Consider the following 19,818-nt stretch of genomic DNA (forward strand, 5'->3'; position numbering starts at 1 on the left):
AAAAACCGAACTCATAGAAACAGAACAGATTGGTGGTTGCCAAAGGTGGCGGATGGGGGAAATGGGTAAAGACAGTCAAAAGGTACAAACTTCTAGCTATAAGATAAATTCTAGGGATGTAATGTTCAGTGTAGTGACTATAGTTAACAATACTGTATTGTATATTTTTAAATTACTAAGAGAGTAGATCTTAAAAGTTCTCATCACAAGGAAAAAATTTTTTAACTATGTGAGCTAATGGATGTTAACTAAACTTACTGTGGTAATCATTTTGCAATACAGATCTTCCTCGACTTTCGATGGGGTTACGTCCCGGTAAACGCATCCTAAGTTGAAAATGTCGTAAGTCGAAAATGCATTTACTACACCTATCCTACCAAACCTCATAGCTTAGCCTAGTCTACCTTAAACGTGCTCAGAACACTTACATTAGCCTACAGTTGGGGAAAATCATCTAACACAAATCTGTTTTATAATACTGTGTTGAATAGCTCAAGTAATTGAGTACTGTACTGATAGTGAAAAACAGAATAGTGATATGTGTATCAGTTACTTACCCTCCTGATCCCGTAACTGGGAGCTGCAGCTCACTGCCCCTGCCCAGCGTCACGAGAGAGTATAGTTCCACATATCACTAGTCTGAGGAGAGTTCAAAAAAGTGCAGTTTCTACTGAATGCACATCATTTTCACACCATTGTAAAGTCAAAAAATTGTATGTTGAACTATTGTCTGTCAGGGACTGTCTGTATATACATCGCACATCATTACATTGTATACATTAAATTAATACAATGTTAATGCCGATTATGTCTCAATAAAACTGGAGTGGAAAAAAGAATATCAATCAGAACAAGTCTTCAAAGAGTATATGTAGACTCTTGAAGTTCTGCAGTGGTGCTTCAGAGGTTCTACTTAATTTAGTTTGAATGCCATGGTTGTTGAGACCCAACTGATTTTCATACTCCTGATTTCAAATTCTGCATCAATCAAAACAACTTTATAATCATATTGAATGAATTTTTAATAAGTTTAGTTGTAAATTAGAATTGACACTAGTTGTTTGACCTGATCAATTCCCTAGATAAAGAAGAGAATTAAATACATGGAGAGAGAAGTGGACAACAAAATTAGGCTAATTTTTTCATAGTTAGTAGTGAAAACTGTTAGTGTAGAAAAGTTTAGGGTAGATTGCTCCTGCCCTTCATGTTAATTACCAGTGACATGTTACAATAGTGATTAGGTTAACCTTAACTGGTATAACCTTTAAAAAAGTAAGCAATGGGAATTAATCCCCATTTAGTTCTTGAATTATACAAGTCATGACATGCTTTAATAAAAACACACAGTGAGGTAGATGACTGTAATTTTATATTGTAAAAACTACTTTGGTATCCTAAAGTATTTCTCTAAAATGACAAATGAAGAATATAAAAAAGTCGAGATCATTCTATAGACCCGTGTCCTCCCACGTTCGTGTTTCAGGTTTTGGTGGTTTCCTGACATCCTGCTGTTTTCCCGCTCACACACCCTGTCTTCATCCATAGCTTCTCTATTCCCAAGTTTTTTATTGTGATGTATCTCTTAGTTGAAATCATCAAGTTGTTTTGTTATTTATATCTTCACCAAGAGCTCATGACTGTCATATTTCCTGGTATTTATTTGAGACAATTGCCTTTTTTATTTGACCGAAGAGTAGATTGGCTAGTTATAAAATTTTTCATTCCTGCTTTTTCCTCTCAATTTTATAGATCTTACTCTAGTGTCTTCCAGCATTGAGTGAAAGTCTTGGATCAAGCTCTTCTCTGCTTACCATTTCTGTCGCCCCCGACCCCCACATACCACCCTCCACTACCATGGTCACATCTCCTCTGCCTAGATGCCTGTAGGATTCAATTCTTTGTCCCTGAAATTCACTACTAACTCCTTAGGCTAAATCTGTTGTTTATTTTTGCTGGGACGTAATGTGAATGTGCACTCTTAATTCTGAAATTCAGGGTTTTATTTCATTTATATCTTCTATTAAATCTTTGAATATTTTATTTCCATGTGTTTTTCTATCAGTAAGTTTTTCTACCAGATGTTTTTCTACTAAGTTGGATCTCTTTCATCTGTCTTTATCAGTTTTTCTCTGATTGTAATTTTGTGTTTTCCATTTGTTTTAGGTTGTTTCCTTATCCCTGCTAGGGTGGCCATAACAAAGTACCACAAATTGAGTGACTTAAATAACGGCACTTTATTTTCTCATGGTTCTGGATCTAGAAGTCTGAGATCAAGATGTTGGCAGGGTCAGCTCCTTTTGAAGGCTGTGAGGGAGGGATCTGTTCTGGGCCTTTCTCAGCTTGTAGGTGATCACCTGCTCCTTGTATCTTCCGTCTGTACGTGTCTGTGTCCAAATTTCTTCTGCTTATAAGGATACCAGTTATATTGGATTAGAGCCCACCCTAATGACCTCATTTTAACTTAACTACCTCTGTAAAGACCCTGTCTCCGTCTGAGGTACCCAGGTTAGGACTTCAACATATAAATTGCAGGGATAGGGGGATGGTAGGGACACAGTTTAACCCACAGTATTTGGTGCCCGTAACACCCTCTCAAGTGATACAATGTAGCACCTTTGTGGGTTTTTTTCTTCAGCATTTCAGGTGGAAAAGTGGAAATGGAATTGCCTTTTGTTCATTCCACTCCCAACCTGAAAACAGAATCTGAAGCTTTTGCCACTGCTTTTGGTAGGCAGCTGAAGGAAAGCATTATTTCCAGTTTGGGAAAAGTGGGGAAAGTACTTGGCTCCTGGCCCAGCTCACTGAGTATGAACTATCTCCTCAGTGGCTTAGGAGCAGAGAAGAGAACTATTCTTGGCAAATAGAAGTTTTAGAAAATAATTAGTGGGACTACTTATAATTATTACAAACACGTAGGAAAACAGAAATAACTTAATTGTATCTGCTGTCAAGTACTTAATGTAGATCAGAGATTGACAGCCTTTGTCTTAAAGGGCCAAACAGATACTCTCGCATCTACTCAACTCTAGTAACGTGAAATCTACATATTTAATACTTAAGTGAATAGGCGTAGCTATGTTGCAGTAAAACTGTATTTACAAAATAGGTGTCTGGCGCCTGTAATTTGAAGACACCCTGGCATAGATTATAAAGATAGAACCTCATCTATTTAGTGTTAAAAAGTTTAATAAAGTATTTAATAAGTATGCAATAACTCATTCTGAGTATTTCAAAATAGGATAGAATGTTATAACTGGAAATGGATCATAGAGATCATTTAGCACAACCCTTATTTTACTGATAACTGAGGTTCAGAAATTAAAGAATTGGCAGATCTTGGTGACTGATTAGATTAAGGAGAAAGCAGGTGAATTGATTATCTTGCAAAAAGAGACCTAGAATCAAATAGGATACTCCTGATTTGAGTGACTAACTTGTAGAACTCACTTTGCAGAAACAGGAGCTACCTATGTTGTTTCAACCTAGGGTCTGTCCTCCCTCACCCCCACCCCACCCCCCATACACACACAGGAGGCAGGGATTATGATTAACAAAATGAAAGGTCCAGGCTATGGGGTACAGCCCCAGGTCACACAGCCTGCTGGTTGCAGAGCCATTATTAGATCACAGGTCCTGCTCCTGGGCTCCTTCCACTAACCCCTGACTGCCTCCTCACACTTCCCGACCTCTCTTCAGCTGCATTGCTGTCTAGAGCCCAGAAGAGACTGATGTAAGTAAATCAGATTTTTTATTTTTTAAAATGAACTAGGCATTTATCTAATTCTGGAAATCTTACCTTAAATAACTTTTTTCTTTTAAAAACTATCATTTCAGTGTTTTGAATTATTGAATTATTAAATGAAAAGATTGGGTGAGAGGAAGCTGGTTATCTGGATTTTTCTATATAATCTGTGATATCAAGTGGATACAACCTTTTTGGGTGACCCTGCAGTTGATTTTTCTTGGTTTTCTTTCTCCTTTTAACATATCAGAAATCTAATCACATCTCTACTCTGGAAAGGTGAATATAATTTAGATATTTGATGTGGCGTACCTTCTGGCTGTTTATTTATCCTAAGGGAAAGCTCAGTTGATATACATAGATTTGTGAGAGAAGGGGAGTCTAGTAAAGAAAATATTTGATTATGCAATTGGGCATAACCCTCTTGAGTTTAATGAGTTGTGCTCCTCCCATTTAGGAGGTTTTCTGTGAATGTTGATTTGCAATAGTCATCAGTGACATCCTTAAATTGCTATCTTTATTGTCTTCAGTTTCTCAGTAGTGCTTTCTCCTACCACAGGGTCTCCCAGTAACCTAACTCCAACAATTCAGATGGGACAGCTATTTTATATTCTTTGCAGTTTTAATGACTAGGAAGTAGAAAAGAAATTAATCTTCTCTTAGTGACTTAAGGTCATCCTTATAAACCACAAATATTATATACCCTGCCATGTGTAGAGCATATGATGATGTCACCAGAGCTGTTATATTTGGTCTTATTTCTCTCTACAAAGACTGTTTTGTGTTTTAAATGGGTATGATTTCTTTCCTTTTTTCCTGTCTCCATCTTCACTGTTAGCCTTTGTGGCTTGTTTTCAGCTGTTGGACTAGTTACTCACTCTGGAAATCTTTTCTGTTACTGGAATGGCTATAGTTCCTGTATATGAATATATAGCTAATTTTGGAGCTCTCTGTGTAGCACAGAAGTCTGGTTACTTTCACAGTTCACATGAGATGAGCTCTGGGAGCCTGGACATCTAAAGTGTGCTGCTGTGTTTGTTGCTCTTATGCCATTTTTTTATTTTATAGCCAACTGTTGCTCTTGTGATGTACATTGCTTTGCGATATTTGTTTGTAATATGTAAAGCACATACTAATTGATGTAGCAGGGAAGATATTTGTTCTGTTGGTGCCCTTAGAGATAGTCCAACCATTTCTCCTATACTTGACCTTTAATTTCCAAGGAATTAAAACATTTGATTAGTACTGTTAGAAGAAACACACGATTTAACAAAAGGTAAGGTGAGTGTCTCCTGAGAAGATTGTGATCAGATGTCTAAAATCCCATTGTGCTGATCTTCCTGCAGATAAGTATCTTTAAACTCTGAAAAGAACAAGCCAAATTTTTTTATCAAATTGTCCGTTAGTAGCCAGTAGCAGTATGATGTATCCTCAGTAAACCATTAGTGGATTCTTTGTTGTAGTCACTCGTTTTTTGATAAATTAACTTTGATTTTGTTGTTAAAAGCAAAGAGAAAGAAAGACTAATTAATTAATTATTGTAACTTAAAATGGAAGGAGAAGCCTGCAGAGTTTTTTACTTTGCGCTGCCAAATACACCATGAAAATGAGGTTTTCTTCCTTCAGTTGTGTATCTGATAACTCATATCCAAAAGAAAGACAAAACTATCCTTACCGTCTTCCTAGTTACTTTACAATTTTTTCTTTTCACTTGAAGCCAAATTCTTGAAGTGTTTTTTGTGACCACTCCTTTTATTCCCTCTTAGATACATTTCATTTTTTCGAATAGGTACTGTTTCAGTTTCATTTAAAAATTGAAATATGTATATATTTTAAAGGTACACAGAATACAGTGAAATTCCATTTCTACTCCAGCCCCCCGTTACCCAATTCTCATTGCACTCCATCACCAACACAAACACACAGGCAACCACTGTTATTAATGTCTTAGCATTCCTCCAGGGTTTCCTTATGCGTATGAAACAAATATGAATATAGATATTTATCTCTTCCTCCTTTTACATAAAAGTAAAGAATGCTATTCATACAGTTCTCGCTTACTGCTTTTTTCACTTTTTATGTCTCAAATCTTTATCAGTGCATAGAGATCCTCCTCATTTTTGAACAGCCACATTCTATTTCCTTGTTAATTAATATCTCGAATCAGACTTATGACCCCTCCCATTTGCTGAAGGCCCATTATTAGGCCTCACTATTCTCTACCTCTGTCTGTCCACAGTGCTTGTCTCTTCTGAGTGTCTTTGTCACTGCGCTTTGGGCCTTTATCCCAGGACTTGCCCTTCTTCTGTGTACATAAATACAAAATTGTAGAAAGAGATACAGAGATTATAGAGAGATACAGGGATTATTGAAGATCCAACAGATAAATGGGAGAACGAAGGAGTCTACCTTCTATATTGCCCTTTTACTGTTTCTAGGGCTCCAACCTTCTAACCTGGAAACAATTCAAATGTTTCTGCTATCTGCATTCTACCTCTTACCCAAAACTGACCTTATTGTGGTCAGGCAGTCTATGTTTTTAACCATCTCGATCTCCATAGAGCCTGGCAGATAGTTGTTCAGATGTTTATTACATGAATATACCACTCTCTCTGGCTGGTTCTTTATTTTGCTGACTCCCTTTTTTTTTTTTCCTCCCAAAGCCTAATTGAGCAATCTTGAAAGCTGTCATATTGGTTCTTGGTTCTTTCACTGTCCTGTCACTGTCCACAGAGAGTTCACCTGCTCTCAGAATTTTAGCTGCTGCATTCGTGGACAGTTTCCTACATCTGCATTTCATTTCATTTTCTCTCACATTCAAGACTTTTAAATCTACTTCTAACATATCTGTGCTATGTGTACTAGGTATATTTATTATATGTTAATCTTTCTAACAGGGTATTAGGAGGACCATTTTATACATGAAGAAACTTAGATTCAGAGGGATCACACAACTAGATAGAGACCCATAGCTAGTAGTTATTAGAGCCATAACTTGGAGTCACTGCACTTGATTATTCCCTGGAACTTCACACTCAAAACGTAGAATGTAAACATTAGGATGTCTGGATTCTAGCCTTGTTTCTGCTATAGTTGACTCTGAGGTTGAGCTATTTGCTGTACCTGCAGTTCATCATCTAGAAAGTAAGAAGATTAGACTAGATATCTAACGTCCCTTCCCACTAGCTAGTTATGATTTTGGACATAAATCTAGGATTGCTTCTGGTGCAGGACCTGTCACCAGTTCCTCTACCCTTCCAAGAGCCAAGGGCTGTTTCTCTCTACTTAGATATAGACTGTTCTGGCAATGTGCTACTTCTATTTAGTTGAAACTTAGGTACAAAATTAGTAGATTTTATGTAAGTGATAGATTTTTTTTCCCCCTCAAATTATGTAATACACATTTTGTCCTACTAAATGTATTTCCAGTCTATTAAGGATCATTTTTGTCCATTGACTTAACGATTTTTGAACAACTATACATAGTTGATTTGTTTTTTTTAAAAATTGTTACTTCCTTAAACCTTTAGGTGTAACCCAGAAACCACATGTGGGTTGGTGCATTTCTTTCTTTCTCAGTTGTTTTTCCCAAGTCTATGGCCATTGTATCCATTTTATACAATAACTTTATAGTACTAACGCATTTTTAATCATCACTAGAGAACTATTTTGATGGTATTATATTGCTTTATAACATGAAACACTTCTTAGTAAAGAAATGTAATGAAGATTTTGTAATGGTCTATGTTTTACGTCTGAGTATTCTTACTGATTTATTTGAGTATTTGAGTTTTTTAACACACATTCTAGAGTGGGGTCTGACTTTTACTTTGAATATGCTCTGTATAAAGGTGGCTTTTCTAGCCTATATATAAAATGTTTCTTTTATTTTTAATAAAAGGAGCTAATACATTATTGGATAATTTTGTTCTGTAATTTATTAGCAGAAAGTATAAAAAATGGAAGTACTACTTTTTCAATTGTTATTTATCCAATTTGGACTATATATAGCTATTACTTTAGGAGATTTATTTAAAATTTTTTATGCAAAATATTTCAATTTATTTTTTTCTTCTTGTTACAGGAGCTAGAGTTAATGCCAAAGACAGCAAATGGTTGACACCTTTACACAGAGCAGTTGCATCTTGTAGTGAGGTATGAAATTTCTCTTAGTAAATCTATTGTATATGAAAACATTAACTACATAGGCCTGCCTGTGAGCCCGTATTCAAATTCTATGTTTTCAAAAGAAAGAAAAAGCAACTGAAAATACTTAGACTGGTCATTTTGCTTTAGAATTTGTTCAAACCAAGTTAATTGTTCCCATTTCCCTTTTGTGACTAAGACCTCTTGGAGAGTCGGAAGTAGTAGAGAGTATAAAACCCTCCTTCTCTACTTCCTACAAGAGAGAAATTACTTTTCTATCTTATAAAATCCTCCTCAGGGCTTTTCTCTACTGGTTCACAATAGCCTAATAGATGTGTTGCAAAGGTTCTGCTCATTGTGATCAAGAAATAGTCTCAGCAATGTGTAATGATTAATTGAAATAATTGTTTAGTTAAACAATGAGATTAGTTTCAGAAACATTACTTGATCTCACATTTTACCAGTTCTAAATATATAACCTTAAAATATGTTACATGTCTTATGAGGAAGAATAGTTCCTTCTTTTTATAAGCCTATACATTGTTTTCTCTTCAAGATAACTGACATTTTTGGAGAATGTTTATTTTTATATTTTTCGTATCTTCATATCATAGTCCTCATGACATCCTCATAGGATAAATATTTTAAGGAAACTGTGTAGTTAATGATTTTCCAGAAACCGCTCAGCTGTTGAGTAGCGTAGATAGGACAAAAACCTGGGCCCTCTTTTTTTCTGTCATTTTACTGCCTTTCTAAAATGCAGTGGGTGCTTTTTAAAAATGCCTGTGCTCAAAGCACCCCTTTTGCCTATTTTATAATAGTTGGTGCTTTTGAAAAATTTTAAAATAATTGAAAATATAAAAATGTTTGATTGTATAAATTAATGTTAGTCCAGTATTTCTTCAGTTATTCAAATTGCGAGAGAAAGAAAAGTGTAGCTCCTCCTCCTCATCTTGGGGCCAGATAGTTCTGGAGAAAGAAAGGAAACTCTAATGCCTCAGGAGAATGTTTCTTCAAGAGAAACTGGGGGAGCTACTGTCTCTTCATTCTTCTTTGTATTCCTCATTGTGAACTATGTCTTGACCCCAGAACAAGAGCTGGGCAAGTGAAAAGAAGTGGAGGGGAAAGGTGACTGGGAAGGATTGCAAACCCTCCTGTGTTAGCTATATCCTCCTAGTCAGGAGAAGGAGGGAGGGACCATTGCATACACTTTTGCACACATCTTAACTCATATCTGGGTTCGTGGTGAACTATGGAATTTGGATTTGGAGAAACTAGCTTCAGACATCACTTGGCACTTTCTAGCTATGTGATCTTGGGCAAGTCTGGGGATTATCATGAAAATTAAATTTTCAAGTCATAGTAACTAAGATACTTGGAAGTCTGAAATTCCATGGTAATGTTATTACCTTTGTGGTTAGCCATCTTGTAAAGAAGTTTCTTTAAATAAAGGCATTTAAGGAAGATAAACATTACCATCATTGGAGCCTATTAGTAAGTTAGTTATACCTGTCTGTTGTTTGGTGTGACTCTTGGGAATATGACTATTAAAATTAGTGTTTTGCCAAATTAAATCATCAGAAAGAACACTTTGTATATTTGCAGAGATTGTAAAACAGACCCAAAATTCATTAAGGAAATAATTAATGTTAGAGGAAGATTGCAAGTTTCACCCAGAGACTTGACTACTGATTTTTAAAACTGTGTACTTAGGGGCTGGCCCCGTGGCCGAGTGGTTAAGTTTGTGCACTCCACTGCAGGCGGCCCAGTGTTTCGTTCAAATCCTGGGCGCGGACATGGCACTGCTCATCAAACCATGCTGAGGCAGCGTCCCACATACCACAACTAGAAGGACCCACAACGAAGAATATACAACTATGTACCGTGGGGCTTTGGGGAGAAAAAGGAAAAAAAATACAATCTTTAAAAAAAAACAAAAAACAAAAAAAACTGTGTACTTAGCCTGAACTTAGGGGCAATCTGTAGGTTAGAAAGCAGTGATCCTAATAAGTTTCTTAAGTCTGCTTTTCAGCCTAAAAATTACTGGGCTATGTAGTAGTGTTACTCTTTTGCAGGATTATTGGAAACAGCGATAAAATCAGACCGTCTTCTCTAAACTCTGAGAATCATTTTTCTTTTAAAAAGAAAATCTCATAGTTAGCAAAACTCCTAAGAAACCTAGTCAAGATTATCAGTTTCACTGGTGTTCTTTTAATTATTCCCATAACATCCTGAGAGCAAAGGAGAGCTATACTTACTTCATTTAATAGGAAACATAGCCACAGAGGCGTATGTAAAAGGCACAATTTTAGGTAGCTTTTTGGTTTATGTTTTTGAGATATCATGGGAGAAGTAAGGACTACAGAGGATGATTAGAGTGACTGTTTTCTCAGTTCTCCTGAGGACATCCACAGCTAACACCATCATAGATGCATAGTAGAGAAGTTATTTTAGACACGTACAGTGGATGTGTTAGGACTTAATTCCCTCACTGAACCTGGATTGAGAAAGACTGCTTCAGGTTAAATACCCTAAACTCCTCAATTCTCCTTCAGAGACATGGTTTCCACACACCTGGTCTTATTGGCTGGCTGCCTCACCTTGTCTCTACCACTGATTTGTGACTGTCATTCTTCAAATGTAGCATACAATTCAACTTTCTGTGAGTGCTGACTATTCTTCTGAATAAATCCATTTCTGAGTATTCGGGCTTATTGTGTGTTTTGTATTTTGTTCTTTTAAGAAGCCACACATGCTGCTGAATCCTCTGGAGGATATACATTTATTTTTTTTAACCTAACTTCAGGAGTTAAATTTTAGTTTTATCAGGATAACTGAGTTTAAATTATATTATCACGTGAGATATTAGCAGTCCATCTGAACGTTGTGTTTATTTGCAAATGTGTTAGTCCTTTTTCCTGTACCTGACTTCAAGTCAATAATAAGAGACTCTTCTAGATGACCCAAGCTATGAATAAATACTCTTTGGATACACTTACTTAACCTTTTGTCATCACCCCATATTTCCTAATCCTCTTTAAATTGAAGTCATAGGATATTTACTTAGCTTGGTTTTCTCTTTTTTTTTTTTTCATTTTCTCCTTCAGCTGTTTTTTTTTTTTTTTTTAAGTCAAGGCACATCTTTAGCATTTCTTACACACATATACCCTCTAATAATGGAAAAATTGAGATTGCAGTCACAGTTGTAATATTTGTCATTAGTGAAACCATGTATACCCTTGATTATCCCCACATTATTTTCTAAATGCTTATAATGTGCTGGTAATATGATCTAGAGTTTTACTGGGATATGACATCAAGTGCATTGGTTTGTAATTTCCAGAAATTCACCTGTTTTGTTTTGTTTTGTTAAGGTTGTTTGTTTGTTTTGTTTTGTTTTTCGATATCTCTGTTCTTCAGAGATATCTTTAGTTTTCTGTGAATTTTCAAAGATCACTGTTACTAAGATCTGATATGTATTATTCTGAGTAGTAAATGGTGGATATAAGCATTAGTTTGGGCTGTGCTAACAAAGTACTGTATACTGGGTGGCTCAAACAACATTAATTTATTTTCTCACAGTCTGGGGGCTAGAAGTCCCAGATTAAGGTCCAGCTGGGTCAGTTTCTGATGAGGGCTCCCTTGCTGGCTTGCAGACTTCCTCCTTCTTGCTGTGTCCTCACATGGTAGAGAAAAAAGGGAAGAATCTCTCTCTCTCCCTCTTCCTATAAGGCCACCAGTCCTATCAGATTAGGGTCCCTCCCTTACAATATCATTTAACTTTAGTTACCTTCTAAAGACCCTGTCTCCAAATATAGCCACAATGGGGGTTAGGGCTTCAACATATGAGTTGTAGGCGAACACAATTTAGTTCAAAGCAGTGGACCCAGAGTTCAAACTTTGATCTGTCTTGATTCTCAAGTCTTAGTCACTGTGTTTACAGCATTCCTTAAGTGCCATCTTGCCTATCCTCACCTACCATAAACTAGATTTATTCTTGCCTTTTGATGAAACAGAAGAATAGTTTGTTTTTTCTATTCTTGCTAATGGAACATAAATATTCTCCAGACTTTATAAAAGCTTTAATGTATGCATGGTGAATTCAAGAGTGGGAATGAATAAGGTAAGCCTGGCATCCACAGTATGCTGTGTTTGCCCAATTTATCAATTATAAGTTCTTCATTTTGTTGTTAATTATTTTCTAGTACATCCATTAACATACCTCCTGCCATTTCCTAGTATAGTGTTAGTTTTATCCCCCAAGTCACAATATACCCTTCTTGAGGATGAGGATGGAGAATCCTGATAGTGTTTGTACCTTGTTCTCTATAATTTTGAGCACATATTCCTCTATATATCCTTTCACCCATAGTCCTTTTTTTAATCGAAGTATAATTTACAGTAAAACGTACAGATTTTAAGTGTGTAGTCTTGAGTTTAGACATATGTATGCACCCATGTAACCTTTTTCCAATCAAGATATCGAAGATTTCCATCACTCCAGTAAGTTCAGTCCCTTTTCAGTCTCCTCCCTGTCTCCAGAGGCAACCACTGTTCTCATTTCTCTTAACCATAGAGTAATTTTGCCTGTTCTAGAACTTTATAAAAATGGAATCATACAGTATGTACTTTTGTGTTTTAACTTCTTTTGTTCAACATAACATTTTTGAGATTTGTCCATATTATTGTATGTATTAATGGTTCATTCCTTTTTATTGCTGAGTAGTATTTCATTGTATGGATGTACAATAGTATGTTTATCCATTTTCCTGTTGAAGGACATTTGTATTTCTGGGTTTTGGCTGTTGTGAAAAAAGCTGCTGTGAACATTCTTGGATGGGTCTTTTTAACTTTCTCTTGGGTAAATAACTTGAGTGGAATTGTGGAGTCATAGGGTAGGGCTCCATATATATCTTTGATTAGCTGGCTGACTTCTTAGCAGGTTGATAGATTACTGGGCATCTCTCCAATCTTTTGCCAGCCCTGTTAAATATTTGTGCTTTGTCCCATATTTCAAACAGTTCTGATTACTTTTTATTTGAAAAGCTGAAAAAGCTATGTGTGAATCATGGATAATAGTGTTTTATTTAGTCTTCCTTGCTTCTTTGCATATTTATAGTTACTTTACACTTTCAAACACTTTTTATGTACTTTAGTGTTTTTTTACTTTATAGCAGACTTAAGAAGAGTGGTAGACAGGCGGAATTTCCCCTCTTCACAGATAAGAAAACCAAGGGTCAGTTTTACTAGACTTGAATAGTTACAGCTTGTAAATAATAGGACTGAGATGCTTCTGTTCTGGTTCTGATCCTTTTCGTTTCATATGTAGTTTGTCATTCATTTACCAAAGGTAGAATTATCACTGTAGAGAGAGAATTTTTGCTAAGTTTAGTTCTGATTATATTACTTAATGTTGATAGCATACTGGGTTCCTTAGGATCTTGCCATAAGTCCAGGTTATAGGTATGTTGTGAAGTTTTCCTCGTGCTTCTGGGAGATAAATCCCTTTGGAGAGTAAATTCTTAAATGGACTTAAATTGTTAATACCTTTCCCACCAGGTAGCATCACAGCAAAGACTTTGTATCTGTCTGTCTCTCTCTAATGAACTAGATCCTAGTGGTTTTTCATTTTGTAGAATGTAGCATGTATGATACTTTGGGAAATAGTACATTTTAAATTTTTGTATATTTAATAGCAAAGCAATAAATCTACTCCTTAAAACTGTTAGTATAAATTAATTGTATCTCACCATCTAGAAAAACCAGAGAAATATTGAATATTTTTAAAGTATATCATCAGTATTTCTTCCTGGCACATTTTGATAGAGACTCTTATGCCTTTAATTAGAGGATAGAAAAAAATGTTGTATCTCAATGCATCTTACATGGTTCTGAGTACTGCCTTTAGTTCAAAATATTTTGTTTTCTTTGGTAAATTCCTACTTGTTTATAGAAGGTTCTACCAGACCTGTTTTTATTTCATCAGGAAATTTTATTTTCTTCATATATATAAAATTTGTAAGACTGTTAACTCACTTGTCTTTTATAACTTTTTTCTTCGTGTGTTTTAGGAAGCAGTTCAGGTACTTTTGAAGCATTCTGCAGATGTTAATGCTCGAGACAAAAATTGGCAGACGCCTTTACACATAGCTGCTGCTAATAAAGCTGTGAAGTGTGCTGAAGCTTTGGTACCTCTTCTCAGTAATGTAAATGTGTCTGATCGAGCAGGGAGAACTGCCTTACATCATGCAGCTTTCAGTGGACATGGTGAGGTAGGTGGTGTTCAATTAGGTGATGATTCTCTCTCCCTACATTCTTCCACTGCCCCCCCCCCCATTATTAATGAAAAGGCCTTTTTTAGCCATTCGTTAGTCCATGATAAAAGCAAACAAAAATATCTATCTTGCTAATGTTTTGTCTAGTTTTTTGACTTTAGCAAACCCTCACACTTCTTTTCGTAATTTATAATATAACTTCCTCAAATTTAGAAATTTAACTATCAGCTACAGCCCATGCACTTGAATTTCATAGTCAACCTGAGGAGACAAGGGACAGCACTGCCAACTATAATACAATGTGAAAAATATGTTCTGTCATTGTAGAAAAGATAATCTAGGAGGACAGTGCAGTTTCATTGTGCTCCCAGAAAGATAACAAAGGAAGGCAGAGTGTAGAAAACATTTTCTTATAATTTATTATCAACATTTAGTCAAGAATTCTTTGCTGTCAGACCATCAAAAGAAAGCAATTTAATAAAATTAGTATTTAGTTATCCTATAAGTATTGCCTAATGTTAGGTGTTGTGTTAGCAAAGGGTGGGGTTTATGTGTGCATAGATAATTTAGGAAAGAATGAAACAGAGTTAGAACTTTTGAGACCAACTTGTCCAGTCCTTCATTTTTGTTGCAGACTCAGAAACTCCAAGAGGTAAATTGACATTCCCAAGATTTCATGACTGAGAGATAGTGGCTGCAGTGTTGTTTTCACTGTTCTCTGCTTTTACAACATAAAGAATCCTTGCCTTAACTGCAGTTAAGGTCACAGGATGTGTCCCTTTTTTAAAATCTGGAATGCCCTTTCCAAAGGGGAAGCTATTGTAAATATGGTTAGATAAAATAAAAGTATTATTCTTGGTACATTATGAGGTAAATAGACTGTGCAAAGACTTTGAGGTCTAATCAGGTTATGGATACTACATTTGTGTCTGAATTAAATTTCAGGTATTTCTGCGACAAGAATGCATTTTACATTTTAATAACATTTTGGGCTATAAAAAGGAATAAAACCTGTTGTTCAATATTCTGCCTTTAGACTTTCCAGATTTCTGTTTAGTTGTTCATAAAATACCAGGACACAAAGTGGCATCTTTCAGAGATACTGATGCCTGACTTCAGTAATACCCACAATGAACCACTTTTTTTCTATCTTGTTCTGTTATTTATTAGATTATGTTAGAGGGTCTTCAGTATTTAGCCTAGCTCCTTCCTTTCTGCAAATAGAGAAGTTCAGTGCCAGAGAGAGAGAGATGAGTAGTCATCACAGGGATATTCATGAACAATTCTACTTCTGAATTTTGAAGAAACTATGTTTATTTTTATTCCAGATGGTCAAACTGCTCTTGTCCAGGGGTGCCAATATTAATGCTTTTGACAAGAAAGATAGACGTGCTATCCATTGGGCAGCATATATGGGTATGTATTTTAAATTTAAATTTATTTTTAAATTTATTTTTTGACATTATATATTCAGGAAAAGTTGTACATTTTAATTCTTGCATTTGGTATAACATCTGTCTTTTAGAATAGTGAGAAGTTACACCATATCTGAGTTTGCTGCCCAAGTGGAACCAGTCTCCGGTGGGGTGGAGGTAGGGGGATAGATCACCAGAACAGGAATGCATTGGGCCCAGTCCTCCTAAAAGCTGTTTGAAATTAATTTTATTTACCTTTAAAGGGAGAGACATCCTAGACACAAGCCTGGGATACATAATTTAGATTGGTGTTTACTGAAAGCTCATTCTCATACCCATCCTTTTTTTAAATGAGAATATTTAGGTATAGGTTATGAAGATGCTTTAAGAAGCATATTAATTTGGGCCGAGCACTGAGTTTAATAGGCATCATCATGTTTGATTTCTACAGTAGTAATTTCATAGAAAGAAACTGAGACTTAGAATATATGTTTTTCTGCTGTAATATAATATATGTGTGCTTGAAAAATCTTAGGATCTACAGAATTGCACTCTGAAACTAACAGAGCTCCTGGGAAAACAGTTCTGGGATAGACCACCCAAAACCTATGCAACTTTGTGATCAGAGCACTAACAAAAACATTAATTGGTTCTTGAAGTAACTTGGACAGCCAGGGAGGAGGCAGGTCAGCCCACCTCAGGATATTTTTAAATGCACAAAAGGAGTGGAGTAGAAATGCTGGTTTGTGGATGCTAAGACCATGTGTGTGGAAGTAGATCTGCAAGCATGGAGGAAGTACAGCCTGCCACACACATTGCAAGTCCTACAAGGCTAGGGTTGTACTCTGGGAGGAAGCCATAGATGTAGGCATTCATTTTTCAGGTTTCTTAAAATAGAACTGAAAGAACTCCTCCCTTGGCAGCCATGGAGCTCAGTACTTTTTTTTCTTCCTGTGAAAGGTTGTAATTCTGCTTCTGCTATTCTGACTCCTCTGGCTGAGGAAAAATCACATAGGGACTGACATATCTTGTGTGTAATACTGGTATCATTCCTTGATTTGCCACTCACACTACCTGATTACAAAGACATCTAGCTAGCCACCCTTCTTACAGGCATAGTTTGTCCTCACTGCTCCCTGGTCTTGGTTTTTGTCTTTTCCTGTCTCTCACTTAAAAATAAAAGATTAAAGATCAATGGGAGATTATTAATTTTAAAAACTATATAAAATTGTAAAATAGGAAAATGTAAGAAAACAAATGAACTCAAACAAGTTGTATTTTCCTGGGGCCGGCCCGGTGGCAAGCGGTTAAGTTCGCACGTTCTGCTTCTCAGCGGCCCGAGGTTCACCAGTTCGGATCCCAGGTGCAGACATGGCACCGCTTGGCAAAAAGCCATGCTGTGGTAGGCATCCCACGTATAAAGTAGAGGAAGATGGGCATGGATGTTAGCTCAGGGCCAGTCTTCCTCAGCAAAAAGAGGAGGATTGGCAGTAGTTAGCTCAGGGCTAATCTTCCTCAAAAAAAAAAAGTTATATTTTCCTCAAGGTCCAGGAAAATCCTTTATCTATAATAGAAATAACCAAAAGCAGTAGCATCCATCTTGAACCGAAAGTGTGACTTTTAGCTTGGGTGTAAAGAAAGATAAAAAATGAAGGTTCCTGAAGGGTAACATTCTTGTCTGATGTCTCTTTAGAAAGCCAAAAGCTGAAAATCTTGGGCTTTGGTGTTTCTCTCACATCAAAGTTTTGTGCCTCTAGTTATCTCACGGGCAGTGTTCTTCTGTTAACTCAAGGTAAAACATTTAGAAGCAGGTCTCCTGTGGCGTCCTAAAGTCATCTCCTCCCAGCCTGTAGATTTTTCATATTTTAAGTCTTAGGGACTGTTCTGAATATTCTGGTATAGCTTATTCTTCCAGACAGTTTAGGAACAGCTAGTCTGTGTGATTTAAAACTATACACCTTGTGTTAAAGGGTTTACACATTAAGCAGAGTGCATCAGAGCTTTTACCTCCAAAGAATTAGACTTGACTCAACAGCTGTCTTCATAAAATTGAAGGCCAGGGGATTTTGTGGGTTGCCTCTAAGTGAGCTCCCAGAATAGCTCAGTGTGTGTATCTCAGGGGCCCTTGGGTGGCTTTGTTTTCCTTGATCCATAAAGTGTCTCTTTTCAGGTCAGTTGTATATTGAAAAAGATACTCTGTTTTTTGGACCTAACTGTCCATTTAATTTTTGAGCATAAACATTCAGAGATTCATAATTCTCCTTTCCCGTCTCTTCCTTCCTTTAAATGTGGAGAAAGAGGAGTATTGACACACAGCTTCTAAAACTGTTCAGCTGTTCTAGACATTCAGATTAAAGGGAGCTAACCACGTGAAGTAGGGAGTTATTGACTGGTCTAATAGACAAGCCTGAAGTCCAGGTCATTATCACCTCTAGGTCATATTCAGAGAATCTGTCAATATTCATGTAAGAGACGTTAGGATTACATAGCCTTCTTATAGTCTATTTCTCCCAGGCTTCCTTATCTGCCCTGGCTTTCTATCTGCTGGTTGAGGCTCTCCTTACTTTTCTGTCAGACTCTACCTCTTATCCTTATGCTCGTAGTGAATTTTCTGTGAGTGTTCCCCAGCCCCACAGCTTTCTCCAAATGAATTGATCGCTTCCCCCTCTCTATGCCGTGTTTGCTCCTACCGTGAACTTCATTAAGATCCCTTTTATACATTCATCTTTTCTGTTGCTTTCAGTACTTTTAGCAATATCCAGCCAGGTTCTCCCTCAGATTAACTTACCATGATGATTTTGACATAGAAGGTACTAAATAAATATTAATTACCTTGATTAGCAACTCATTACATTATTTCTTCTTAAAGCAGTGCATAATTTGAGTGGATGTGAAATGGTATTTTTTCTCCTTCCTTTCCGTTTCATAAAAACTTACAAGTTCTAAACATAGCTCATTTTGCTTTTCTTATACATTCATGAACAAAACAAGAATGTAGAGAATTTTTCAAATTACTGACTGAAGGATGATGATTACATTTATCAAGTTCACACTGCATGCATATGTTTTAAAAGGGTGTTGTTATTGATTACAGAGTTATGTATACCGTGCATGTCTAATGGATGCCATCTTCTAAAAATACACCTTGATGAATTAAATGAAATCTAGTCTCATTGGTAGCATTATTCTGTGAATTGACAAGGAAGAGACATACTTGTTCTGGCCTGGGCCCACCTAGCTTTAACAATATCATGTATTTCACTCTAGAACTTATTTCCCTTTTTTCTTTTAAATATATCACTCCCAAACTGGCTATGGAAAGGCCCCTTCTTCGTGTTTTCATTGGTCCGTTAAATGAATTTATCCATATTTCTGAAATGTTTTAAATATTTGTCAGTTTTAAGGTTGTAAATTTGCCTGTGCATAGCCCCTTTTTAAAATAGGGCTTTATTGGTGCTAGGAAAAGTTCATACTTCCTGGAATCTACCAGTTTATATGCACAATTAATATGACCTGAATCATTTAGAATGATGTGTTGGTTTTGAACAGTTTTTGTGGTATGTTTGTATTATGGGGTTTTTAGTCTTAAACATCAGAAGAGCTTAGTTTCTTTTTGGCATTTGATGAATAGTATGCATTTGCCCGGTTAAATAATCTGTATGTATGTAAGTCCTGATTTCCACTACATTACAATAAACCCAAGTAGCTGTCTTTCTAGAACCGTAGATCAGAGAGTAATGTGTAGTGAGGGATCTTTTGTACCAGTTAATGCTCTTATATGGTAGTCACGTTGAATTTAGCACCTAATGATTTGATAGGTATTCTTTGGGGGTTTTTTCCCTAAAAAAAATAGTAGATATTTCTTTATATTGAGATGTGGGAAAAATAGCTGAAAGTATCCACTTTAATTTATAATTTATATGTTAGCTACTAAATCTATTTGATTCTTTGTGCATCTTGTAGTATCTCGGCGTAATTTTGTCCCAAGAGTGGGGCCTGTGTTTGAAAGCCTCATTTTTATAGTTATTAACTTTATATACTCCCTATGAAGGGATATTAAAAAAGAGCATCATGAGCAATTTATCTAATGTAACAAATATTTATTGGATGCCTGTTTTGTGTATAATGCTGGTCTTGGCCCTATGGAATACCAAGAAGTAGAACCTAAGAGCATATGATATTTGCCTTTGAAGACGTATATTTGGGAAGTTAATGGATAAATAATGATTCGATTTTAAGA

At 36.1% G+C, this 19,818-nt stretch overlaps 1 protein-coding gene across 12 annotated transcripts in view; it reads left to right on the plus strand.

The window, feature by feature from the left end:
- Positions 1-19,818, plus strand: part of ANKRD28 (ankyrin repeat domain 28) — a 198,854-nt gene that overhangs the window by 130,516 nt on the left and 48,520 nt on the right. For 6 of the 12 annotated variants that reach the window (XM_044755165.2, XM_044755166.2, XM_070493118.1 and 3 more), the window contains 3 exons: positions 7,827-7,897; positions 13,960-14,160; positions 15,492-15,579. In XM_044755165.2, coding sequence (XP_044611100.1) covers positions 7,827-7,897; positions 13,960-14,160; positions 15,492-15,579 — 360 coding nt within the window. Of the gene's footprint in view, positions 1-3,711; positions 3,731-7,826; positions 7,898-13,959; positions 14,161-15,491; positions 15,580-19,818 lie in introns of those variants that run through there. The other 6 variants (XM_044755168.2, XM_070493119.1, XM_070493120.1 and 3 more) reach the window with 2 other exon arrangements.

Source organism: Equus asinus, chromosome 21 (genome assembly GCF_041296235.1).
Source record: "Equus asinus isolate D_3611 breed Donkey chromosome 21, EquAss-T2T_v2, whole genome shotgun sequence".
Classification (NCBI taxonomy): domain Eukaryota; kingdom Metazoa; phylum Chordata; class Mammalia; order Perissodactyla; family Equidae; genus Equus; species Equus asinus.